A 26,523-nucleotide genomic window follows, 5' to 3' on the forward strand; every position below is an offset into this window, starting at 1 on the left:
TACCTGCTGTGCAGAGGTGGCTGTTGCACTGTTTCTCTGCTAAAGTTGGAGTTGCCCTTCAAGCAGTTTAGGGAGGGTGTGGGTGGGCATCTTTCTCCGGACATAAGGGTACATTAGGAAGCATGTGTTACGGAGAAGCTGCTTCCCAGCTCCCCTGGAGATGTTTGCAATAGTGCCATGTACCCACACCTCCTGGGCTCTCAGGAGTAGCAGGTATAACAGGAATGCTCATTCCTCTTCTGAAGGACTAATAATCCTGCAGTGGCAGCAGCACAAACTCTTAAGAAAACCAGCTCTCTCCTTTTTGCTTTTGCACTTGTGTGACTGAATAGAACATGTTGATTTTGTGGGTTAATTTCTGGGGTCTCTTCCCTACTTCCTATAACCAGTACCTGGCTTTCCTTCAGCAACATGGGCACATGTGGATTTCCATGTTTTAGGACTGCCTAGTTTGTATTTGCCAGAGTTGATTAAACAGAGTAGTGATTAAGCTCTCCAAATAATCCACCTCTAGTTAATAAAATGTTGCTGGAATTTGGAAAACACTGAAAGAGCTGAGGATCACTGGTTCTGTGTTCATTTTTTGGAATAATCTGTGTACTCAGGCCACTATATTCAGGCAAATGTTGGTGATTGTTTGCAAAAAGCAAGCTTGATTTGCAACTGCAACATTGCCTGAGATGGAGGGTGTTGTTCAGACTGGCAAGTGGAGAGGATATCATGTGCTCTTTCTAATCAAACTAACAGATGCAGCCCAGAGGAAAGCTATAGCTGTTTATGCAGCTTGCAAGCCAAAAATTACACACATTGTGCATAATATCAAGACCAAATTCTTGGCGGGGGGGGGGGGGGGGGGGCGGGGCTGTTCTTGGGACATTCATGAACAGAAAAGCTAAATTGACTGAAATCTGTGTTCTTGTATCTTACATCTTGGATCTTGTGCTTCACTAAATTAACGAGGGGAGGTGTACTAGCTAGCAACATGCTGTTTTGGATCAGCATGCCAATGGGATGTTGGTGGAGCAATAATAGATAAACTGCTTAGTGATTATGAGAATAATACATGGTTCTCAATGTTTCACAGTCCTCCATAATGACCTCTATAGAGACTTGGTTTGGTGTTTTATAAACTCCCTTTTACATAAATGGCTCTTGTCTGTTCAGCTTCTTATCAGGCTGGATGGCTTGCAACCCTGGGAAGGAGAAGATAGAGAAAGAGCTTTAGAATAAAGCCGCTTTCAGTAACCATCCTGTTCTATGTAGGTCTGTAGTCTACGAAGCATGTGAACATGACATTGTAGACCTCTTCATTGACGATCTGAGCTTCCTTATGTAATGCTTTATGTTGCTGACTTAACCACTTTCCAGTTGAATCTTAGCCCAGGTACAATATTTGCTCTTGGAGTGGGATTAATTCTTGAAATCCTGGATGGACGCAACTAGAGACGTGCTTTCAGATCCCCTACAAATTGTCTTCCTTGTTTGCTAAGAGGTTAGTGATTTCCTCTGGTAGATGCGAAGAAGCATAGGGCACAGCTGCGTGGAGAATTCATCTTTCTTCAGTAGTTTAGCAGTTCACATCTTTGTCCCGTCGCAGCTCCTGTGGCATTTGGAACACAGCAAGGTATTTAATGTTATTTGCTGGTTTGTTTATTTGCGTCTACAGCATGATTAGGGTATCTGTTCAGCAGCAAATACTATTCTGGACTTGGAAAACCTACCTATACTTCATAAACATAGAAATTCTTAATATGTGTAAAGTCTGTCTGTAATCTCTACCTTACATTTTTTCCAGCTTTCTAAGGGAAGCATTTCCTTTTTCTACAGTTTGTTGTGTCCAAATAGGCCCTAGAAACTGTTTCTACTCTTGAAACAGTTTCAAAATGGGAAAGCAAGCAGAAAAATAGAATAGAAGCAAACTGCAAGGATGGTCATACAGTGTCAGACCAATGGTCTGTCTAACACAGTATATTCATTCACGCAGGTCCAATAGGGAGAAGTGTAAGAATAGGGCATGTGTAGCATTGTCCTTTCCTGATGCTGCTCCTCAGCTTCAGAGTCTTACAGGGTTAAGGTTGCACCTGGATCGTCCTGTCCAACATCTGCCAAAAGCCTTTTCCCTGTGAACGCATCTAATCCTGTGAATCAATCTGTACTGGTGATTTCCAGAGCCTTCTGCAGCAACCTACTGTACTCTTGCATCTTGTGTCATGTGGGGAGGTGCTTCCCTTTATTTTCAATTTGCTGTCTGATCACTTAAGTGGATGCTGCTATCTTATGACAAAGCGAAAAACTAATCTCTCTGCTTTGTGCCACTGAGGTTTTCTGGACATCTCTCTGGATATCTCTTGTGTCTTTTTTTTTTCTTTTTTTTTTTTTTTTTTCCCCCTGAAGAATCTTACTCTGTCTGGTTTTTCGTTGGGTACAATCTGTTCCTTACCTCTGGTTATACATGTTACCTTTCTGGACAGGTAGCTGGACTGTTACGTTCTTAAAGTCCATTCTGTTTTGAGTTCAGCGATACCCTGCAAGTAATGGGTTGCATTTGGTTCTAATTTAGGAAAATACAGTAGGACCAATGAGTTCTCCTTTTGGGTTTGGTCTGACTCGTACCAATACATACCACCTTTGTAGGTCTTAGACTGAGTGTGCTGTATCCAAGTTGTGGATATGTGAGGGGTTCTGAAATGGCATAAATGGCATTCTCTGTTGTGTTCTTGATTTATTTCCTAATAACTTCTTTACTTATGTCAAGACATTTTTCCAAAGCAATACCAACTATAACTGTGCATGTCAGACTATAGTTGTGTTTGAGTGCAATACTTTTCACTTACCATTATAGAATATACGGTATTTCATCACCTATCCAGTCTGCATCATGAAGCACTCCTCCAGCTTAACATAGCTTTATTTTTGGGAATCCAGAATAGCTTTGTGTCTGTGGGCAGGCTTTTCGCTCCTTATCTAGGCTTCTTTCCATTCATTCCAGGATATGCTCAATAGCAAATGTCCCAGGACAGATGGCACTGCGCTGTTGTATACTTGCAATGGTAAAAAAAACCCAAACAAAATAAAACCAAACAAAACCCCCAAAGCAATCCAAACCCTGAAAGTAGCCAAAACCCATATGTATTGATATTCTTTATTTCTATATTTTATCCCATTATTAATGAGTGAAATGACCTTCCTTCTTATGACGATTTAGAGCTTCTGAAGACAAATCTTGAGGTACCTTTTGAAAATCTAAGTACCTTGTCTTTATCAGATTATCTTTATCTGTACTCTTATAGATTTCTTCACGAAGTACTCTCTACAAAGATCTGCAAAGACCAAGCTATCCCTTCCCCTCCAGATTTTTCTATTAGTCTACTAAATTTTTAATATGAATTAAAAATGAGTTCTTGGTCTTTTGTAATGTTTCTGAAGAGCTGTTTTTAAATAGATGTTGGTTTTTTTAAATGAGGAACTGCTAAAATGAAAAGAAACCCACCTTCTGTGCTGCACCCAAGTATCTATTGAAATAGTCTTTGATAAACTATACATGGGAATAGAGTGCTTTACCCCACCAAGTATAATTCTGCTTTTATCTCATCCACCTATTTTTTTCTGACATCTTTCCCAGGACATTTTGGGGCAGAAAAGCTTCATTCACCCACAGTCACATACCCATCTTTGACCATGAGTTGCCCTGAGTCTCAAAAAACGGGGACGAGTGGGAAGAATGCTAGTTCTCCTCATAAACAAGTTGTCTTCAAAAAAAGCACCCGTGACAAAGCTGTAAGTACCATAATAATGGCTTTACATAGGTATGAGTTTTACTTGTAGTCAGACTGGAGACTTACTAGAAAGCTCTTTCCGGTCCCGTTCTTTTTTTTTTTTTTTTCTGAAGAAGGACCATGAACTGTATTTGGCACTAAGTTTGAGGAGATGATGTAAAAAGAGTTTATAGGGCAAGCTTCTTGTATGTTATAATACAAGAGGAAGGCAACTTGCTTCTCACTCCTCCTGGGTTGTATTCCTGCTGGTAAATGTTTAAAACAGAGCCGATTCATTGTCTTTCCAACCTGATGGCACCAAAAATCTTTGAATCTCTAGTTCTTTGTCCTATGCACAAATATTTATGTTGTACTTCTGGGAGTTGGTCTACATCAGGTCCTCAATTCTGATGTCCTGAAGCATGTGAATAATCCTCTTGAGTCTGGTGGGGATTGCATGTTTGCTGGAAAAAAAATAAATGTTCCATTTAAAATTGAATTGTTCTGATATCTACAAGACTTGTAGCTCTCTGTTGTGTATGTGTGTGTCCCCAACATACAACCAGCAACGCTTTGTAGTTCAACCATGGCTGTCATCTCCCTACAGCTGACTATCTACCTGGGAAAGCGGGACTTCATTGACAACATAGGGAATGTGGAACCTGTAGGTAAGTCCACAAGGATTTGTGCTGCCCTTCCTGCTCTCTCAACCCTGATTATCCTCTGTTAATCTTTTTTATTTTTTCCTTTCTTTCAGATGGTGTTGTATTGGTGGATCCTGCAATTATCAAGGGGAAAAAAGGTTTGAGGGTTTATGCAACACGTGTTTCAGAGATTTAGTCCTCTTTTGAAGTGAGATGCTGAGATAGAAACTTTTTATTGTTTTAAGGGTACAAATGTAACTCTCTTCCCCACTGAATTGGCTTCAAGTAATGTATGTTCTTATATACGATATGAATACTTACTGGGTTATACAACAGTGTTGAAGTGGGTTTCCCTGACTCTATTTCACATCCCACCCTAGCTGCATTGTTAGCCTGCTGCATGCCTTACCTGTTATGTGCTTCTTTCCAGTGTATGTGTCCCTGACCTGTGCTTTTCGGTATGGCCAGGAAGACATTGATGTGATTGGCCTCACCTTCCGACGGGACCTGTTCTTCTCTAGGGTCCAAGTGTACCCACCTGCTGACAAGCTAGAGTCTCTCTCCCACTTGCAGGAATCTCTGCTAAAGAAGCTGGGGAAAAATGCTTATCCCTTTTTCTTTACAGTAAGTATCTCATAAAAACCTCTGACCCTCTTCTCCTTACCTGTCATTACCAGGCTGCTGAGATGACTCGGTGATGGACTGCAGACAGAGATTAATAGTGAATTTATATTATGTAAAGTTCCAATTTTGAGTGATAGGCAATGTACCAATTTTTTTTTCTTACCATCCTAAGTAAAGAGCAAGAAGATTCTAACTGCATGTGAAAAGTGCTTTCCTTGAAAAGGCAAGGAAACATGCAATGGCTTTATGCTAGCAACAGCCCCATATATCCTTGTCTTCCCCATTCCTGAGGGACTGGAATACTTTATACCATTGTCCCAGTGCTCACAGAGGAAGTGCCAAATCCTTTCTCTTTAAAAATTTTATGGATCAAACAAGCAGATGCAAAGCTCTTTACCAGATGTTGTCAACAAATAATTTGGCTCATTGCCAAATTCTGATTCTGACAGGATATGCTTCCAGTACTGTCAGTGACATGTCTGCCTTTGCATTCCCTAGGAAGATCCAGGTTTGAAAACCGCATGCTCTGATATAGCAACAAATAAGTCTTTGAATGATTCTGCTAAATGAGCTAGTACCTGCCATAATGTTATTAACCACTCAGATACAGTCTAGTGATCTTCAAACTGCTGGAGTCTCTAATGGGGTGTTAGCACTTGCTCACCATGAGCTACTCTGCAGCCTTCCCCGTTGATGTCTGGAGTGCCTGGCCCTGCCCAGGCCAGGAGCGAATGGATACTGGCTGGTGGCTGGCTCGCCTTTGTGGCCTTAGTTGTGTTTCTGACACAGAGACGCTTTGCTCAAACTTCAAGCCTATGTGAACAGTGAGTAATGCAGCTGTGATCTGTATTTATTATCTTGGATGAGGAGACAGTTGTTGCAAGTGGTGCCTCTAGGGCTCTGTTTGATTTTTATAGCAGGTGCTTCATGTGCCTGGACTTTTTTTACGTTTTCCCTCTCTCTCTTCCCCATCCCCTCCCTGCCGGCCCCCTTAGCTATTAAAATATTTTTGGATCAGAAGTACTTCATACAAGGCAAGATAAGGCTCAGTATATTAAGGCCTCTATCTTAGCCAGAACTTCAAAGGGTTACAGCATTACAGCCAGTGACCTGTTGTCTTCAGGACTGCTTTGTACCTTTTGTGAGCAATGTGTTAACTAGGGTATCTGAGTAAAATTGCTTTGGGGTATTTTTCTCTTCTTCCTCCCACAGTTTCCAGATTACCTGCCTTGTTCAGTCTGTCTGCAGCCTGCACCTCGTGATGTTGATAAGGTGAGACCAACGGGACACTTGTGCTTATCATGCTTGCGGAAAGTCAGATGGAAAAAGTCATGTGAATTTATTTGGCTACCTTGAGAGTAGAGTAAGGTGATACTGGATTTTACTGTGCTATGCCACAAATGTCAGGAACCCGACTTAAGAGCTACAAGTGTGTGTCACAGTGTTGGAATTTGTCCTCAGAATAAGAAAGGGAATCTAGTCAAATAGCAGCAAGACTACTAAATCTGCAATACTTGTAGTTTCCTTAAGGGTACCACATGATTTATGGGTTGGCTGCACATAAAATGATTGCAGCTGTTAGGCTACATGAGAGAAAAGGAGACTGAGTGCCTAAAATCTCATAGATCGCTATAAATAGCATGTGTTAAGACCTGCTTCTGAATTAAAACAAACGCAGAGGAGGGCTGGCTTGCACATGTGTGTAAACAAAACCCCTGGAATAAAATTCACCAGATGAGATGTTCTGCAAGGTTTCTGACACCATTTAAAATATTCTTTTTATACTTAACTAGATGCTTCTCTGAACAGCAGAGCTAGACTAACAGCTGGGCAAGGTGGGATGCAGGTTGTAGAATCCAATGCAACAAGGATAAGCTGTGTTTTCTGCTAAGGAATGATATTCTAGCAAAAATTCCCATATTGCCCTGTAGAGTTATCTTGGACTCACACAGATGTCCCATGGTGGTATAAACCTGTTAAAGCAAAGGTCAGCTTGGCCTGATCACTCCCACTCCTTAGATGTTGGGAAAGAAGGTTGACCCTGAGTCAGGCATTGGCATTACAAAGCCAATTCAGAAATTCAGTTCAGAAACCTAAGGTGGACTGGACAGCCTTGCAGGCTGGTCAGTCTTATAATCTGTAGCACGCTGTGACTTCTACAGCACTGCTCTTATAGAAAGCCTTTTAGGAGTAGGGATGTCATCTGTCAAAGGCTGGGAATTAAGCCTCGTTTATCAGAAGCAGCATGGAACAGGTGGATGCTGCCACACCAGTTGGCAGGGATCTCTATTACAATGGTAGGAAGCCAGAATAATTTGCAGTTGGCAGGAGTCTGCCAGTTTCTGGTGTACAGAAAGATATTTAAACATCTGCAGATGTTCTTGGTTTCTGACACTGGTTTCACAGCTGTCCTCTCTTTGGCAGAGCTGTGGGGTGGACTTTGAGGTGAAAGCTTTCTCAACAGACAATGTGGAAGAGAGAATTCATAAGAGGTAACAGAACATGTGTGTCTGTCTTCAGCTTTGCCCTTCCTAAAGGGGGTGGGTGGTCAAGTAATGCACCTTGGTTGCTTGTTCAGCTTTGCCCCACTTGTCAGTGGACTTCTTGGGTGTAAGCACACATGAATGCAGAAGTCCTGCCTCTGCCAAGCACAAAGTACCACCATGTTGTCCTCTGCTGCTTCCCAGGAACTCTGCACGTCTGCTGATCCGTAAGGTGCAATATGCTCCAGAAAAGCCAGGACCCCAACCTTGTGCGGAGACCACCTGGCAGTTCTTCATGTCCAACAAGCCGTTACACTTGAAAGCTTGCCTCAGTAAAGAGGTGAGGAGTTTGCCCCAGGGCTGTGGACATCATAGTATTGGCATGTCAATATGCATTTTGCTGCCAAAAGCAGCTACTTCCTGTGTTACTCAGATAGTCCCAGCTGAGACTGACTTGTCATAGCACTCAAGGGCTCTAATGTAATTTTTGTCAGTAGCTACTGTTAGGGGAGGATGAGACCCCATTACCAGATGCATTTGAGGCTAAATAAATCATTGAAGGAAGGGTCATGAATCACGGGGCAAGGTCACCTTGTGTTGTCTGGCCTCTGTGAGGAGATTTAGTCTAGGGGGACTAGAGGGGTTTAGGGCTTGGGAGAAGCCTCCTGGCTGGATTTCTGAGCATCAGATTCCTTCTAGGTGTACTACCATGGTGAGCCCATTCCAGTCACTATCATTGTCAACAACAGCACGGAGAAAACAGTGAAGAAGATCAAAGTCCAAGGTACGTTTTTACTGTTGCTTGGGATTCTTTGAGGGCAAGATGACTGAATGGTGAGAGGACTGAAAGAGAGCCAGAATTTAGTGCTTGCAACAGCTTAAGTAGGGAGTTTGGGACAAGTCAGGAGTTTATTCCTCCACCTTGTCTGCTGCTGTTTCTTTGCTGTTAATCAAGTGAAACACTGCAGCTTTTTTCCTGACTCTCATGGTTACTCTCATGGCTTAATTTCAGGCACCAGTATGTCTCCTCTAGTAAAGAGAAAGGGTCTGGCACCTGCAGGGGCAAGGCAGATGCTGTGGGGAAAAAATTCGCGTCTTTTGGGAGGCCAGTGGGAAGGGCTTCCCTGTTAATGTGATGCTCTTGCTGACTGTGAATATGCCTAGGTTGCATACAACTTTGCTTGGGGTTTCAGAAACATCTGGTGATGTGAGAAACAGCCGCTTTGCCAGGAATGGTGTAATTCCTCCTCAGGAAGCCGAGGGCAGGGGCTGAGTTTCGAGGTGTTTCAGTACTGTGCGTTTATTTGTGACACCACATGTTTTTTTCATGTGGAAGATACTTTGAGAGAGCAAGGATGAGAAAGAGAAGAGAAGGCAGAGGTGGAACAAAATTTCTGAGGTTTATACAAAACTTTATGGCAGAGAAGGCCAATTCAGTGCTGGTCTTGGATGTACTGTCTAGTGATTCCCAAATATTTTTAGGCTGACATACTTCTGTCAGGCTTAAAAAGACCTTGGTCCCCAGATTCTCTCCTCATCAGGGTTTCAGTCAGAATTACCTTATGTTTTGGTGTTTGATTGGAGAATATATGCCATTTATTATCACAGGCTCTTGACTGCAGTCTGCTTGATGATGGTGTCTCCTGAATGCAAATGCATGGGCTATAGATATGCAGGAGATACCAGTGACCAGAGATAAAAGTGGACATGCTTAGAGAAGAAAGAGGGAGATCTTTATAATGGAAAGAGCAAGCTCACAAGGGAAACTGTGGGTTACTGATTTTTTGTCGTCTCCAAATCAAGGCTGGGTGCCTTTCTGGGAAGATAGACTTTGGCCATTTGTGTGCTGTTGGTCTCTATCCACGCCAGGCTGTCTGACCTGGTGGTCCCTTCAGGCTCTAAATGGATGGGTTTTCCTGCTGTCCTCATGTCTTCCATTCCTGAGACTCGGGGGGCAGCCATGTTTCTGATGTGTATGCACAACTGATTGTCTGCTTTCTCCTTTCTCACTCAGTGGAACAGGTTGCCAATGTGGTTTTGTACTCCAGTGACTACTATACAAAAGTGGTAGCTGCTGAGGAAGCACAGTGAGTGAATGCTCTGCTTATCCCTTCTTGCTCCTTCACGCCCTTTTAGTTACCCTCCTCCTCAGTAATGGGAGGTACTCCTAGCTATAGTCTGGCAGTTGCCTGCTGTTACAGTGCTTTATCCTCTCTTCTTACCTCACGTGTGTGTCCGTGTGTCCCGCACCACCTGTACTCTCTGGATGCAGCTGGTCTCTCCTTTTTGCATAGCCAGCAGGGACCCTGCACCTTTTTTCAGAGAGTGAGGAGGTTGCAGAAGAAGTTTGAAGAGTAATTACCTACTAGAAAAACTTAGTAGGGGCTGTGGAAGGCTCCCTGTTGCTTGAAATCTTTAAATAAAGATGCAAGACTTTTCTGAAAGGTGCTGCTGTTTGAGTGGAAATCATGGATGCTCTAGCTTGAGGTCAGTCTTTTTCACACCATTTCATTTGGTTTCTTCTGGCCTTAGAAAGCCCATGAAAAGCTTGAGCCTCTTGACATTGTGGAGAACCAGTTGCTCTTTTGCCCTGCGCGGCATTGGCAGTGCAGTGTTGAAGTTTGCTTTGTGAGCAGGTTTGGACACACCCAGACACTTTATATTTTTCTGGTGTTTTGCTCTGTAGCTTAGGGACATGTTTCCCATTGAGTATTGGTCTTCTCAACTAGGATTCATTTTGGAAGTCTGCAGCATAGTTTTGACCTACTTTGGAAGTCTGCCTTAATGTGAAATAAATCATTTTCTGCAAGTGCTTGTTCCTCTCTGCTGATTATAAAGGGAATTTTTTGACTAGTTTAGATGTAGACATCTGCATTGTAGACAACTAAATTTGGACAGATAAATTCCACTCCTTTTGGACAGCTTTGTAATCTGTTTTGAAATTCTCTTGGTTGGGTGTGTAACACAAATCAGAGTGTATCATTTTCCTCCTCACCTGTTTCTTATTTTCAGGGAAAAGGTGCAGCCAAACAGCAGCCTAACCAAGACACTGACACTTTTGCCCTTGCTAGCAAATAACCGGCAGACACGGGAAATAGCTCTGGATGGAAAGCTAAAGGATGAGGACACCAACTTGGCTTCTAGTACTATGTGAGTAGAGTTTTAAATGATTCCAGGTGGTGGAGGGTTATAAAGAAGAGGGGACAATGGAGGAGATATTTCTGTCAGGAGTTTGTACCTTTAAGTGTGTGTCCAGATGGGTACATCTAAGTTGCATTACTTAACCTATCATATTCGTTCAGGGTAAATAATAATCATGGATCTGGAGAGGTATTAGCTGTCCCTGAGGCTTGTCTGCTCTATCACTTTCAGGAGAATAGATGTTCACCTAGTTCTTGCTCCAGCCATATATTGTTGCTATGTTGCTGCACCATCTAACACTGCTGTCTCTTTTCTCTTGTAGTATTAAGGATGGAATAGACAAGACAGTGATGGGGATTCTGGTTTCCTACAAGGTCAAAGTGAAGCTTACTGTTCCAGGGTAAGAGTAACAGACTTTTTGCTACATCTGTGTAGAATTGAGAGGGGAATGTGTGTTTCATTGACGAGTGGAGAGAGGGCAGGACAGTCCACCCCAAGAGAAAGGGCACGTGTTGTAGGACATCAGGCTCCCTCTAAAGCATAAACTGCCTGGAAATCAATCTTGGCCAATCCAAAGAAATTGTCCTGAGTCAGAGGGGTTGGATTACCTTCCTTAGATACTATATGACTTTATGGCTGAAGTATGAACCTCTGGTTTGCATTGCCATTTTTTGTTTCAAAGCCATAACTTATTTTATGAGAACTGAAGCAAAACTTTGTGTGAGCCTTTATGTTGGCGTTCTTGTTCTCCCAGAGCAGAAGGTAGAGGCATCTGCCTGAAAGTCATAAATACTGTAGCTCAGGTTCTGTACTGAGCCAGCTTTCTGGGAGAAGCTGAAGTTATCAACATGAGCTAGTTCCCAGCATACAGTGCAAAAGAGGACAAGGATAATAACTCTCAGTTGATGACAGTCACTGTTTACATTTGCATTTCATTCATCTATCCTTCTTTCTAGTATAAAAATGAGTCAATGATTTGCCTAAAATGTGATAAAATGACTGCTGCCTTATGTGGTCCTCTGATTGCCCTTGCCCTGTGGCTCTCAGAAAGGGAGCCATACCCAACGCTTGGTCAGGACTTCAAAAACTTAGGCTCTTTCTCCATGGGAAGGACATAAAAAATGAAAATTACCTTTCTTAAAAATAAGTTTATTTGGATGTTATGCTTTGTGACAAGTAGAGAAGAGTATATGAGGAAGGTGATTTCAATAGTCCACCAATAAAACAGCATTCAGTAGAGCACTGGAATGGAAAGGCACTAAATATGCTTGTGTTTTTCTCCTTGTTTTCTTCTTTAGCATGCTGGGAGACCTCACCTCCAGGTAAATGTCATCTTCTTTTTCAGACCATGCAGTCACAGTTGTTAATTCATCTTTTTACCTTCTTTCCTGTTCCCTTTCCCACCTCCTTAAAGCTGATAGAAGTCTGTGCATTTAGCTGTGAAAATGAAGCAATTGGAAAAACATCTTTGGTTTTATGTACATGCAAGTATATTCAAGACATAACAAACCCAGTTTATTAAAGTGGACATGCCTGGGATATTTCTAGAGAAATCAGAGTTTAACTCCTTTTGAGGGGAAAATTATGATTAGAAAAAGATGAAAGAATGGGTGAAACTGGAGTTCAGGGCTTGGGTTGGCCTGAGGTGGGAAGGGGACTGAGCCAGGCGTGAACGGAACTGTGGATCTGATGCATTTTCTGTTCTCCCCAAAGTGAAGTGGGCACAGAGCTGCCGTTTCGTCTCATGCACCCCAAACCTGAGGAAAAGAACACAGCAGGTCAGTTATGCCTCGTTTTTGCCTGTCTTTGTTAACAGACTCAGGTGAAATCTTACCATTGCAAGGCTTACAGTGATTTGTTCTACAGGAAGCCTTTAGAGTCTACAAGCCTCCAGTATGGGGGCTGCTCTGTATGTATGTATATATATCTCTCAGTCTCAAGGCACAAAATAACAGGGAGGAGGTATGCTAATATGGGAGAAGGTGGACATAGGTCATGTTCCCCTTTTATTTTTCATCTGTGGAATCACAACTCAAAGCACAGGGGCTTAAGGAAGCACTGCACAGTTAAATCTTGTAACTACTGTGCAAAATGTCCTGAATGAAGCTGTCAGCAATTCCCAGCCAGATTCCAATATTGCAAACAAGAATCTGTCACAGAAAACACCTAAGACACATAAGCATTGTAAAAAGCAAAATACTTTTAAGCGAAGTTAAGAGGTGATAAAACTGTTCATGATTTTAGAGTCCCTGTTGATGTGGCATTGGCCATGGTCTGTGATGTAGGCTTTATGTTCAGTGGGTATCTGAGAGGAATGTCTCTTCAGAGTCAGGTCAGTATATGGAAGTGTGGGAACTTCAAAGCAGTGTAAGGAGCTAGCCTTCCCCAGGCATGTTGAGGCTTGGGATCAGATACCAAAACTGCAGGCTGTCTTGAGCATCTGTGTTCTCCCCCCACTTCCTCATGCCCTGGCTGACTCTGTTCTCTAATGGTGAACATACAGAAACTGCAAGGTGCTTGCACTAAATCAGAAGCTCCTGTACAGTGTCTGAAGCAGCTATTGAACACAAAACATTATGCCAGCATTTCAATGTTGGGGCTGTTACAGATGAGTTGTCTTGTCCTGCCCTCTATATTTGGGCAGAGTTGCATGGGCTTCAAACAAAAACCCATGGCTGCTTCTGCGCTGCTTTTCTTTTTCTTTCTTTCTTTTTTCTTTGGGCCCAAACTTACCTAAGAACATGACCACTGGAGGATGATGGTGGAACCTGTGAGAAGAGTTATCCCAAGACAGGTGCTTTGTTCTATGCTGGAACCATTAGAAAGGGGTGACTTGAGTCCTTATTGTATGAAATTGTTGGAGGAATTAAGTGTGAGTGATGAGAAGATGGACTCCATGCTCGGTTGCTCTGGTTGGGAATCAGTGTTTGCTAATTATGGATGTGCTGGAGCGGGTAAAGGTTCTTCACTCCTGTAAGAATTGCACTGTAGGAAACTCATGTTCCCTGGGAAAACCCCTGTGGTGAGCGGTGCCAGCACGGCCTCTTAGCAGAGACATAGAACATGTTCATAGAAGTTTTTTGTGCACATTACACCCCCATCAGAGTAGCACAGTGAGTCTAGGAAGGACCTTCAGGACAAATCCACAAGGCCTATTCCCCTCTTGCCTCCTTTCTGCTGTGGCTGCAAAGGAGACAGCCACGTCACTGAGGAGTAGCGTGGGACACCCCACAGCAGCATGCAACCCAAAGCTTCCTCTAGCTGTCCTATGAGGTGGAAATTGGGTCCTCAGGGTTGGTGCATAGGACTAATAAGGTTGGATCACCTTGGTGAAGCTGCTGTGAAGCAAATGCTTTTGTTGGCATAGCTGTGCTCATGCTGTGGGTTTCCCTTTCATGCTGCAGGCCAGCAAAGCTCTGCTAGCACAACACTTGACATTGTTGCACTCTTGATCATGATCGCAAATGGGTGACTCTGTGGGAGAGTTGCTTTGGCAAGGGTCTTCTGTCTCTTCTGGTAGCTTGTACATACTGAAGCATTTCCCTCAGACTTGCCTGCAGCAATCCCCTTGCCCAGGAACTTGGTGAAGTGCTGGGACTGGCACTAGTGGCCCCAGGAGCAGTGGCTGGTGAGGGCCATCTAGTGTCGGTGGGGAGCCTGGCAGGGCAGAGGTGCTGGTCGGGCAGCTCAGGGTTGCAAAATCTGGAGCTTTCATGGGTACAGAGAAAAGCTTGAAAACTTCAAAGAAGGATCGTCCAAAGGCTTAGGCAACTGTAAAGAATGTTACATTTTTAGAATGGTGTGAATTCTTGTACATGATATTTTTTGGTGTTAACAATGCTGCAACCCCCTTTCTATTACTTATGCTTCAGGCAGATTATTCTGGTAGAAGCATTTGTAATATGAGGAAAAAATGGAAGTCGGTCAGCTCTCCCTTCTAAGATCATTTCAAAGGATGGCTGATATACTCCTTTATATAGTATTCTCAAAAGGATGTGGGCAGAAGACTTTACAAGGGAAATGGAGAACTGCAATATTTCTCAGATCACTTCCCCCAACACGCCCTCTTACCAAAGGCACAGCCCACGTATTGTTTGCTACATCAAAGTCTTCTAGGAGCTCGCAGTCAGAAGACAGCTATGGTTCACTTATTTTGTGCAGATGGAAATTGCGAGTTTCTTACAAACTGAAAAAAATACAGGTAGTTTCAGGAGCTTATCCCATGGGAGAGCCCTACAAATGGTTAACTTGAGAAATAAATGCTTTCTCTTAAAAAAAAGATACTGTAACAGAACAGAAAATTCCTCTGAAGCCTGCATAGCTGACTTGAAAACTGTTCCGGAATATGGTGTCTGAGCTCATTACAGGGAATAAAACAGTCTCCCATATGAAGCTGGTAAACTAAAACTCTTTCCGGCTTTATTGGCTGGTAGTTTTCCATGCACTGTGCCTAATCACTCTTCACAGTTACAAGTTCATGCTTTTAAAATTTTTATTCTACCACCTTAGTTCATAAACTCTTAGAAATAAAATGTGTTTCATTAGTGACATACCATCTAACTTGGAATCAAGCAAATCAAGACTTAATTGCAGAGATGGAGCTTCAACAAACAGTGTTTAGACTCTCAAAGGCCCCAAAAGATGGAATTTTTCTTTGTTGGCTTGTTCGGCAGCCTCTGCAGTGGGTGTAGGCAGGGGTGCACGCACAGGGAATTTTGAGATCACTCCTTATCTTCTTTTTCCGTTCCCTTTTGTTGTTACTGATGAGTCAGTAGTAACCAGTTTGCCTATTGCACCTCCCTGCTTACTTGACTGGACACAGCTGAGAAAAAGGAAAGAAGTCAAAGCAACCATCTTACAGAGTCAAAGCTAAAGTGGGATTAAAAAAATGCCATGTATTATGATTTATTCCTTGCAGTGGGGCAATATCCTTTTCCCTTCTCTAGCCAAGGTGATTTATGGCAAAAGTAAATAACATGTGTAGCGTCAGTATATTGAATCATGCAGGGCTGATTTGAGTGTAGAGAGCCTCAGAAAGACAAGCTTCTGAAGAACATAGTTTAATTTTTTTTAGGGCCAGACTGGCGCAAGGGTGATCAACTGCTGTGTGCTTTATTTCACAGCAGATTGCTTTGCCCTTTTTATTTGTCTGTAAGCGAGCTCTGAGGCATGCATTGTTCAGCAAAAAGCAGGTCTGTTGGAGTGCATGGCTATTGCAGATTGCTTGATCTTTCTTTTCTGTGCCTGGAGGAGACAGAAAAGGAATGGCTTGCTACCTTTCCTTTCCCATGTTTATTTATAGCTTCCTTGTGTTGGACTTCTTGTAGGCCAGCATTTGCATGTTTCATGTGTGCTGGTTTTGCAACTGTTTTTGGACCCATGTGGTTCACAGGTGGTTATTTTTAGGCAAAGCAGCTCTTGTCGCATTGGCAGTCTGTCTTTTCCGTCTGTTGACAAAAATGTATAGAGATCTGTTTCTTTTAAAGATAGATTCAAACTGGGCTGTGTCTCATTGTGCTTCTAAGACCTTTCCTGGTCAGCAGTTAGCCCAGAAGCCTCCTGCTGGGTTTTTCTCAAGGCTGTGGTCTCAGCGTGAGTTCTTTGGTCTGGGGTTTTCCTGCCCTTCTCCTGATGTTTTACATTTTGTGGTGGGCCTGTGTCTTGGACACCGGTTTTTGTTTTGGCTGTTGTTCAACAAATGGTCATTTATCTGCTCCCTTGTTAAACTTGCATGAAAGGGCTGGTTTCAAGAAACCTATAAATGCTTTGTCCCTTTAATAGCAAAGCTATACCTGCCCTGTATTGGTATTGTCACTTTCAGAAATTAGTGAATTTTTAAAGCACTTGATTGAATGTCTTGAAAAATAACACAGCCTACTTCCCCCCCCCAAAGTTAAGAGAGGTTAAAAGCAAGCTTATAATGAAAATTACCATATGCCACAACTTTAATTATATGGAATCGTTTCTGTGGCTGCATAATAAAAGCTTACAGAAAACCCTCTGCAGAGAGTATGATGACATTCTGGAGCCTCACAGATCCTTGAACACAGCCCCCTCCCATCCCTACCCTCAAAACAATTGCTAGCCTGCTAGTTAAAAAAAGTTCATTTTCAGGTTCCTGATAATTTTTCAATGTTATAATTTCAAATAAGCCACAGGACAGCAAGAGAACTATGTGGAGTGGGCCTAATTCCTGCTAGGGTTCAAATGTAGCCATTTAACAAGCATATGGGATGTAGTATAGTGGCCTGAAGGTAAAGTAGTGCATCTTTGAATGTAATCTTACATCTGAGGTATATGTGATGAGCATTACTCTACTGTCACACTACCTATGTATTGATTCAGTGATCACTTATCTGACAGTAAAGTATATGTCCAACTGAAACAATACCTATTTTCCCCCCTCAACCCATTTTGTAAAATTTGCTTCAAACCACGTTGGTGGCTATCTCACTCAGCTTCACCCACATCATTGATGTCACTGTTCCCATAGTAATGAATGTACTTCAAAGAGGGTTAAAAGAGCAGACTATTTAAGAATAAAAATTGGAGGAAAAATGAAATTAGAACGATGCTTTATGTGTTGGAAATTTTTAAAGTTCTAAATATTTAATTTTAAATCCATTCCAATCAAGCATGAATGCCCTGAGACTCCAGACTTCATCTTGACTTCTGTGAGTAGAGGAAACCATCCTTTCCGAGTCTGGATAGACACCGTCATTAATGTCTTTTCATGATCCATCCTTTAAGGCATTTTGGCTAGAGTGGCCCTATTTGGCACACTTTTAATGCTGACTTTTCCAGCAGTGCTAGTTGCCACTTCTTGCCCTTGTTTTCAGTGTGTTTTGTGGGTTGGAATTCTCCAGGTAGTGAGTTACCCAGTTACCCAGTCACTGAAGCATCCCAGATCCCTGACAACTTCTGTAGAACGATGGCCTAGGTGTGCTTTGCTCCCTGACTTAAACTCATGAGAAGTTAGCCAGTGAAGCAACTGTTACTTGCTAAAGCTAAAGTAACTGTGAGAACAAAAAAAATCCCTGTCCCCATTTAATCACTGCAATACAGTCTGTTCTGCTTATTTTAGGCTGTGCTGAAACAGCTTCCAAGGAATCCTGCTAGCAAGCAGGATTTGTTACAGTGTGGTTAGCAAAGATCCCATTAAAGAAACAAAAGTGCCAAAGGTCTCAGGATTATATTTAGGCAAGGATGAAATCAGGAGTATTGCCTCAAGTGCATAAACTATCTAATGAGACTAGCTAGGCCTTTCTGTATTCTGACCTTGTTTGATTTTAATACCTTCATGTTTATTGAACAAGAACATTGTCTTCTCATCAGCTGACTACTCACATTACAGTGACAGACCAATTAAGACTAACATCATGTCATGCAAGCACTGTCATCTCTGAGTAGAAGTGTGTGCACAGATGTCTCTCACAGCTGTGACTGCTAGCAAGCATAAATGGGAAAATCTGTCTTTGTTTCTCAGCCCTTCTGATGCATTGGGCAACGTTGCTAGAGTGCTTTTCCATTTGGGAGATGAAGTTTTGCTTCATCAGGTGCATGTATGCACTTTTTGAGACTTTCTGGAATTCTCCTTGTATTGCTGTAAATCCTACTGCTTGTCACGTGGTCCTGTCAGTTTATTAATTTTTGCTGCTTTTAGCATCCACTGTTCTAGCTACTTGGTGTGTCTTTTTTCCTCCTTTACTACATGCTGACGACTGCAGGGAAGAATGGGTAAGTTTCTTTTAATGATATTTCACATTCTAGCTGCAGTTGTGCATTGACTCTTGGAAGACTCCTCAAAATTGTACAAAAAAATCCACAGGGTTCACAGAGTACAAGCTTAAAGCCAAAGTAAGTTACTGTGGCTTCACAAATTACTGCTATCAGTTGAACAGCAATGACTGACCATGTGATGAAACTAGTTTTAGAGAACATGTTTTGCCTCACAGTTGGAGGGAGGGATGTGTTTGTGATCAGCTGATGCTCTGTAGCTCTAAGTTTCAGGAACTCAATAGGTTTGACCATGTGTCTCTTTTTTAGTACAGAAGGAATAAGGATGAAAGTTTCATGTTTTATTTCTAGACAAAGACCCTTTCAGGCTGCAGACTATTCAGCTAGCTGATAAATATTTAGCTGGAATGGACATGATTCAGTACAGATGAAAACCTCCTCAGTTTGTGTCCTGACTTGCTCAATCAACTGCTTTTCATACTAGCTAGAATACCACCAATGAAGATGATGCCTGTGGGAATGTGATCCAAATCCCTTTGAAGACAAAGGAAACATTACTAGAGTCTGCTCAGGCTTCTCCTTTTCCTCCTATATGTTGACTTTAGTGTGCTGGTATAAAAAAATTGCTAACATAATTTTGAAAGACCTGTGTTTCTTCCATTGCAGTGAAGCAGAGCTGGTATTCGAGGAGTTTGCTCGTCAACAGCTGAAAGATATGCTTGATGATGAAGACAAGAATATGCCTTCAACTGATGAGTGACTAGAAGAACAAGCTGCCAGAGAAGCTACGTAGTCTGGCATCAATTAGAAATCTAGGGCCTAGGTTTCTAGTAAACTGCATGTTCTCAGTGCATGCATGGTCTTTCAGGGATCAACCCTGAGATCAGTGGACACAAAATCATGGATCTCTATGGCTTATTAAAAGTTTTGGCTCTAGAAGAACGTAGCAAACTCAAAACCTGATGCTTACTTGAGCTATTGGAGGAGGACAGGAAGGCTGCCATGCCATGACTTCTGCTTTCAGGACTACCTAATAAAAAGATTGGTTGCTATCACCACTGATCAGAGCTTAAATGATGGTTTGTGCAGCCTGCCTAGACTTACTCGATGTCAAAGAGCCTCTGACTTTGAAATGCTAGTGAACCAAGTCCTAGTCTGAAAGGCTGGCTTGCAGCCTTTGATGATCCACTGAAGTTTCTCAGCAGACTGTACAAAACTGATTTTATTTCCTTTTGGTTGCTTTTGTGTATATGCTTTACCAAACTCATCTAGTGAATGTTCTCAGTGCTTGCACTGTCCCCATGTGGCTTACATCCACTTTCTGTACCATTAAATGTCTTTTAAGTCATCTTCCACAGTGGCTATAATGCTGAGATACAATGTTAGCTTTCTAGCAATATTAACTACGTTATTAAAGATGAGAAATGTGCACTGTCCATGAATTCCTTAACAAAGCTCCCTATATACAACCCCAAACACAGAACTGCTAGTCCAGATGATCCTATATTTAATCTAGTTTCCTGTATGCAACAGTGCTTCAAAAGACAGTGCAGTAAAATTGAGGAAATTATGGGGCAGCCTGCCCTGAGGAGCCTTTTCCAACATCCATCTGCCAGAGGTCGGTTTATGCTTTAAGATATGAGATTGTGTTCTGCAAACTTTGTTCTCTCTTGTTGATCTGGATATTCTCTTTATCCATGTAAATGTCTAATCCTTTCCTGAATCTTACTTATATTTTGGCTGAAGTGAGTTGCATCAGCTAATTACATTTTGCATGTAAAATGGCTGGTGTTTTCTTTTGTTCATTTTTGCTCTAAATTTGCTTTTCAATGTCTCTGGTTTACATTCTCCTGGGAAGTCTGAATGCAGGGCCTACATTTATTAATGTAAACTTCTGTTTCCCACCCCATGCACCAGAAAATGGAGTTAAGAGCTTCCCACTTATATCTTAGTTAAAAATGATGTGCTTTTAACAGAGAAGAAAATGAGGGAGACATTTTTGAGATGTCCGTTTCCTCCCAGTGGGAGCGGGACTCCTGGTGAAAGCCTGCTGGAAGCATGTTGCACTTCCATCCTGCTTCACGCTGCAGAGGCTGTGCAAACTGAGCTTGCCCGTTCTCTGGCTTAGGTTACTATTAGTAAGTGTAACAAGCCAAGACAGTGTGCTTTGGAGGAAAGCGTGGGCTGTGCTCTGGCATTTCTGCAGAATTGTTCTATATACAGGCATTGTTTTTTGAGCAGAGGCTTGCTCGTTTGTTTTTTCTCATTGACACCATCACGGCTACAAGTCCTACTTTTACAGATGGTCCGAAGGCTTTAACCGAACAGCTTTATATGTGGCCTCTAACACTTAAAAATAGGTTGGGTTAAAAGTAAAACCTTCTCCTGTTTTGCTTCTGTAAACTGATCGTGATTAAGATGCTAAAAGCAGTTAATTAAGACCACAGCTGATTTCACAGTTCCACCAGTGCTCTTGCCTAATACCACCTGTCAGTGTGTTTTGGCTCCATTAGTCACAGCTGTCTTACCTTAGACAAAATTGCGAGAGGCAGTATGTTTGCTCTGCTCTTTCTAAGCATTGTGTGTTTTGCTGCTAAAGAAACTCTGTGGCCATTTTCAGGTGTTCATGGTCAGTATAATTTCTGTGTGATTTCAGCTTTGGGGTTGGGGGAGGGTTAGGCATTTGCACCTGGATTTCTGGGAAGGCTTTTCTAATGATTGCCCTAGTATTTTTATTACTAATTTTTCTGATGGCTTGAGAAGAGCATACTGATACAGTAAGGTTGAGCACATTGCTGGTAGTGAATATGTTGGTCTTGGAGAGCTGGTATCCAGGAAATCCTTTAAAGATGCTAAGAGGAGGAGGGGGACAGCATGTGACAATATTCCGGTTTTGCTTCAAAGTGCAGCTTCCTCCACCAAGGTGTTTCCTTCAGGGTTCCTGGCTGCTGGACCTGTAAGTATGGGACTAGCAAACTTAAAGGCCTGATTCTTTTTTTTTTCTTCTTGTATGTCAACCTTGTGAGGCACCTCTGCCACTGTGTGACTTTCCTCTCAAATTCATCTGTGGCAATGACTTCTGTAAGCTGTGTAACAAAATCATAGTGCACTCTGCTGCTGTGCAATGGGGAGGAGTTGAAATGGTTATTAAATCTGTTCTTTTGCCTGGCCTTAGGAAAGCACTTTCAGACATTGTCTGTTTGTTTAGCCCATGCTGGATGTTTGTTCATTTACTCAGAGACCAAGGGCTTTCTGCTGGTTCCTTCAGCTCCCATCCTGCAGACCAAGCTGGACTTCTCTTCTTTTGCCCTTCAGTCAGCAGGTGCTGACCTCTGTCAGCAGAAAAGAGGTCTCTAGCTAGAACTGTTTGGCTTTTCTCTTTCCTTTCTTCTGGTTCTGATGTTATGTTGATCTTCCAAGTCAGACCTGTAGCCTGCTACTCGTATTTACAGCTGGCAGAGAGCAATCCAATTTCCTGACCCTGTGCCTTTGATGTGGTGGGACTCCATTTATAGAAAGCCTGCCAGCTCCAGGAGAAGGGATGCGCTGGGGTGTAGCGATAGCATCTCTGAAACTGCTGCTTTTGAGCACAGCTTTTATCAAATATGTGGCCTCTGTGCTTCAGCTGTCTGGTGATGGGACTGGTTTGGTGTGACAAATGCTTTCCCCTCTTACATCTTCATGAAATCCCAGCTGAAACAATCTGTACTGTCCTGCAGCTGCAGCTAATATGGGGCATTAGAGAAACAAGTGCTTTGGGGCTGAGTTAACCTCATGCTAATGGAGCCCATGAGGAATGGTGTGGGGAAAGGTTGAGTCAGGCAAGAGTGTTTCTGTACTGAAAAAGTGGTGTTTGGCAGCAGGAGCCTGCTTTGGTGCTGAGAGAGCAGCAAGCCCTGTATGTGACTGAAAGGATGTGTAAGATGGAGCAGGTGCGAAGTACCTTTTTGTGCAGGAGGTTGGTACAGCAGGTCTTACCTAGGGCGAGGAGGATTTATCCCCAGAACTTTATTAAATCCGGTGGAACAGTGGGAGTGCTGGAACCAACCACAAGAATGGGGGCTGAGATTCTGCCTTTTGGGCTCACCTATTCAGAGAGGTCTGAGCTGAAACCCTTTTTTCTGGCTCCAAACAGCCACGGGGGTGCTTTGGCCCGGCAGGGGCCAGTGTGAACGATGCTCGGGTGGGAGGGCTTCTGTCGGTTCGCAACGCGTGGTGTGGGGGGCTGTGGGCCGAGCCGAGCCGGGCCGGGGAAGTCGGCTGGGCCCGTCTCGCCTCGCCTCAGCGGTTCCCCTCCGACCTGCGCCATTGGGCGCTAGGCGCGGCTGCTGCCGCCAGGGGGCGCCGCAGCGGCGGGGCGGTCGGCTGCAGAGCGCGGCGCGCGGCTGGAGGGGGCGCCGGCCGCGCCGCCCCGCACCGTGCAGCATGGCGGCGGCGAGCGCCGCGCAGCCCCAGGCCGGGGCGGTCGCCGCCGCCAGTGCCGCGGCGGAAGAATCGTCGGACAGCGAGCCGGAGCAGGAGCCGGGCTCCCCGCAGAAACTCATCCGCAAAGTCTCTACATCCGGGCAAATCCGTCAGAAGGTGCGTGCGGCGGGCGGGGGCCGCGGGCAGGGCCTCGGGCTCCGGCACCGCTGCGGCCGGCTCTGCCTCCGCGTCTCCCTCAGCGCTGCCGCCGCCTCCCCCTCCCGCCCGGCACGGCCTGCGCCGCCGCAGCGGGGAGCGCCCGCCGGCGACCCCAGCCCGCCCCTCTGGGAGTTGCCGAAGACCCCCCCCCCAACCTCCCTCGGGGGCCTGCCAGGGACCCCCGCACCCCCACCCCTCAGGGAGCTGCCGGCGACTCCCCCCACCCCCCCACTCCCTCACCCCCTGTTCCTCAGGGACTTGCTGGTGACCCCCCCCACCCGTCCGGGACCTGCCGGCGACCACCTCACACATACCTCGCTCCTCAGGGACCTGCTGGCGACCCCCCCCCCCCCCCCAGACCGCCCCTCAGGGACTTGCTGACGATCCCCCTCCCCAAACCGCCCCTCTGGGACCTGCCGCTGATCCCCCCCGCTCGCCCTTCACAGCGACCCCCCCACACCCCCTTCCATGGACTCGGCCATTTTCATGCCCCCCTTTCCTGCGCCTGAGGTGCCGACGACCCCCCCCACCGCCCCTCAGAGACCTGCTAACAACACCCCCTCGACAGCTTTTCATGGACTTGCAAAACCCTAAATGCTCTTCAGGGATCTCCATAACAAATTCTTCCCCCGGTGGTGGTCAACAGCTGCCCCCTAAATGCCCTTCAGGGTCTGTCAATGAGGCCCTAAGTGCATCTAGGGGCTCCTGGAATTGCCCCCAACCACTCAGCAGGTACCATCCCTGAATTGCCTCTCTGAAGCCATGTAGGAACTTCCCCAACTCATCCTCCCCAGTAGCCCAGCTTAGGCCACATTCTTCCCAGTGCCCAGGTTCAGACTTGCCAGGGAGCTTCTCTGTCCTAACGGTGATCAGTCAGTGTGCCCAGGCTCAACAGGACCCTGTCTTACCTCTTTCCTTCCTTACTCTCTCCCCCTGTAATATTTTCTTGGAGTTGTGGAAGTCAGATTTGAGCTCTTGACCCCCAGTACTGCCCCCCATTGTCAGATATTTGACCCCCCAAGGACATTCTGTTCCTGCCCACCCCCTGGAGCTACATCTCCTGTTTTTTCCCCATATCAGAGTTGTGAGGGGCTCCCTCCTCACCTCCCTATGCCTTCCTTGAGGACTCCTGCACACCCCAGCTGTATCTCCCTGTCACAATGTTCCCTCCCCCATTATCACTTTGCTAACCCCCCTCCTGTGGTACTGTTGGACATGGCACAAATCATTGTCTGATATTCAGAGCTCTGTGCTCTGAAAGGTGCAGCCCTTGCTGTTGTCCCCTACAGTCAGTGTGTGCCTCCTTCAGCATCCTCCTGTCCTTTTCATGGTTGCATTCTGTTTTCCCCATCTTGTACTGTACTGTTTTTCCTTTCTGTAGCCATAGTGATGTTTAGTCTCCTGTCTGATCAAACAGTGATCTTATGGCTGATTAGTCCTTGTTCCCAGCTCTTTTTGCCCTGCTTTGCCTCCCTGGTCAGGTAACAATCCTTTCCACCCTGATTCCTTTGGCCCGATCAGATTTTACTTCTCTGTGGCTTGTTCTGGAACAATAACGCCATTTTTAGGGGCAGTAACAGTATTCTGCAACTACAGCTGTAGTTCTGTATTGTTACTGTAAGAGAAGATGCGAAGATTTCCTTCAGCCTTAGGCTAGGAACCACCCATAGGGAGTTGCCCTCTCCTGTACTATTTTTACTATAGCTGCATGATTTCTCTTTGTAGCCATTAAAGTCCTGTATAACTCTTAGACTATTATGTGATATGTTTCTTCTTAGAAAAAACAGGTTAGTTGTTTTTCTGCTGTCACCTTCCTGTTGTCTTTGAAGCATGGGCAAGCACAGTTGCTGCTGTGTGGATGTAGAAGGCTTGCTTAGTGCTGATGCTGCTAGCTCAGTATTGCTTATCTTGTATTTATAGCGAAGGAGAGTAAATGTCTCTGCGTGATGCAGTGTCTGAAGTGTTATTGATAGGGATCTTTTTTCTGTTGGCTAGTTTGCTCTACTTTCAAATGCATAACGTATCATCGTTCTGCTGCTTGTCATTGTTTTGCTACATTGGTCCTAGTTCTGAAAACCCCCGTGACAAAGTACAGTCATACGTGAGGACTGTGCGCTCACTTCATTACGCATGGCGGGGCTGCTTCCTCCATCTGCAAAGTGCTGCTGACACTGTCAGTCTTTGAGTTAAGGCACTGAGGGTCTGGGCTGTGTGAGTGAGATGGTTCTTTCGGCCACAATGGGAAATGGTGAAGTCCTCTAAATGGACTGATGTTTAGTGTATCAAGCAGATCTCAGCTGTGCTGTAGCACCAGGTGACCTGATCTAGTCTGTGAAAAAAATAAGCCTTTTGAGATCTTTTCCTGCACACATCAGGGCTGAGTAACATGAATTTGTCTTGCTAGAGATTGGATGAATCTTGTGATTTCTTAATACCACTTGTGGCAGGGGTCCCATGTGGGAAGGGAGAAAGGATGCCATAGTCTGACTTTTAATATCTCCATGGTGGTGTCTGTGGTAAGAGCAAGGACAATGACTTTCTCGGTGCTAAAGTAGGAACTCTTGCTTACAGCAGGATGTTAGAGGTGGTAAGGTAAAAGGTGCATTGCATTTTACTTTTGTTTGAATATAGCAGAACATGTCTCTTCTTAATCATTTGCCCCGTTTTACATCACTTCCTGCGTCAGCATGGCTGGAGAAAGCCTAAACCAGCCACTTGTACTATGCGAACATAAACACGTTAAGAACAAGGATTATAAACAGATATTGTCTATAGCTATTAAGCCTCCTGTGTGTTAATCTGCAGAAGACCTTCAATTAAACAATGTCAAATTTTCTGAGTAAGTCCAGGTATTACTATATCAGGGATTGACTTGTTCTGTTGCTTGTTGATGTCTTTTTGTTTTGTCATCATCTTTTCTGCATGCTGCTGCATGTATACTTTTTCCTTGCCCTGAGGGCAAGGAGCAAAGACAGCTCTGTGAGTAATCATAGTTCTGATGAGGCTTTGAGGAGCTTGCTTCCTCTGTAAAGGCAGACCTAATTCTGAATTTGTCTATTGAATGACAGAATGCAGTAAGCTGTAGAAGCTGTTGCACAGGTCCGTCAGAGTGACAGTAGGAGATGCCGGCCCTGAGGATATAGATCTTTTCTAACCACATCTTTCGCTGTAGTTAGCTCAAGACCATGCCTGTAAGTATAGTTAAATCACCATGGAAGCTTATTGTTATCACAGCTTGAGTGCAAAGTCTGCTGTAGCCGTGGAGTTCCTCAGAATTTACTTGTTTGTCACAGTCACAAACACTTTGAAGATAGGTTTTTCTTCCTCTGGTCCTGTCATCTGTTTTCCCAAGAAATGCTGTAACATAAAGCTGCTTGCTTACAAGACCAGAAAACTTCAGTGAACTTGTTTCTGAGTCCACAGGTTGCCCAACTGTGTTTGACTGAAATACGTTGTTGTGGTAATACTGTGGGGCAAATAGAATTGTTTGGATGTATAGGTACTGTGACTTTGACA

General features: G+C 44.1%; 2 protein-coding genes across 6 annotated transcripts in view; both read left to right on the forward strand.

Annotated features, from left to right (window-relative positions):
* The first annotated feature begins 1,164 nt into the window (after nucleotides 1-1,164).
* SAG (S-antigen visual arrestin) lies at nucleotides 1,165-20,214 on the forward strand. Of its 2 annotated transcripts, none has more exons than XM_069791909.1 (15): nucleotides 1,165-1,259; nucleotides 3,623-3,777; nucleotides 4,363-4,423; nucleotides 4,513-4,557; nucleotides 4,830-5,023; nucleotides 6,236-6,295; nucleotides 7,448-7,515; nucleotides 7,711-7,846; nucleotides 8,206-8,290; nucleotides 9,521-9,593; nucleotides 10,519-10,656; nucleotides 10,970-11,047; nucleotides 11,946-11,969; nucleotides 12,361-18,384; nucleotides 19,051-20,214. In XM_069791909.1, exons 2-14 carry the CDS (start codon nucleotides 3,679-3,681, stop codon nucleotides 12,458-12,460), a joined length of 1,161 nt encoding a protein of 386 aa, XP_069648010.1. In that variant the 5' UTR covers nucleotides 1,165-1,259; nucleotides 3,623-3,678; the 3' UTR covers nucleotides 12,461-18,384; nucleotides 19,051-20,214. The 2 variants fall into 2 exon arrangements, with proteins under 2 accessions (XP_069648010.1, XP_069648009.1); XM_069791908.1 differs by lacking the exon at nucleotides 1,165-1,259 and adding an exon at nucleotides 1,418-1,624.
* A 2,576-nt stretch (nucleotides 20,215-22,790) lies between these two features.
* Nucleotides 22,791-26,523, forward strand: part of DGKD (diacylglycerol kinase delta) — a 61,805-nt gene continuing 58,072 nt past the window's right edge. For all 4 annotated transcript variants that reach the window (XM_069791913.1, XM_069791915.1, XM_069791914.1 and 1 more), the window contains exon 1: nucleotides 22,791-22,965. In XM_069791913.1, coding sequence (XP_069648014.1) covers nucleotides 22,810-22,965 — 156 coding nt within the window. In that variant the 5' untranslated portion in view covers nucleotides 22,791-22,809. The remainder of the gene's footprint in view (nucleotides 22,966-26,523) is intronic.

This window comes from Haliaeetus albicilla, chromosome 9 (assembly GCF_947461875.1).
Source record: "Haliaeetus albicilla chromosome 9, bHalAlb1.1, whole genome shotgun sequence".
NCBI classification, from domain to species: Eukaryota; Metazoa; Chordata; class Aves; order Accipitriformes; family Accipitridae; genus Haliaeetus; species Haliaeetus albicilla.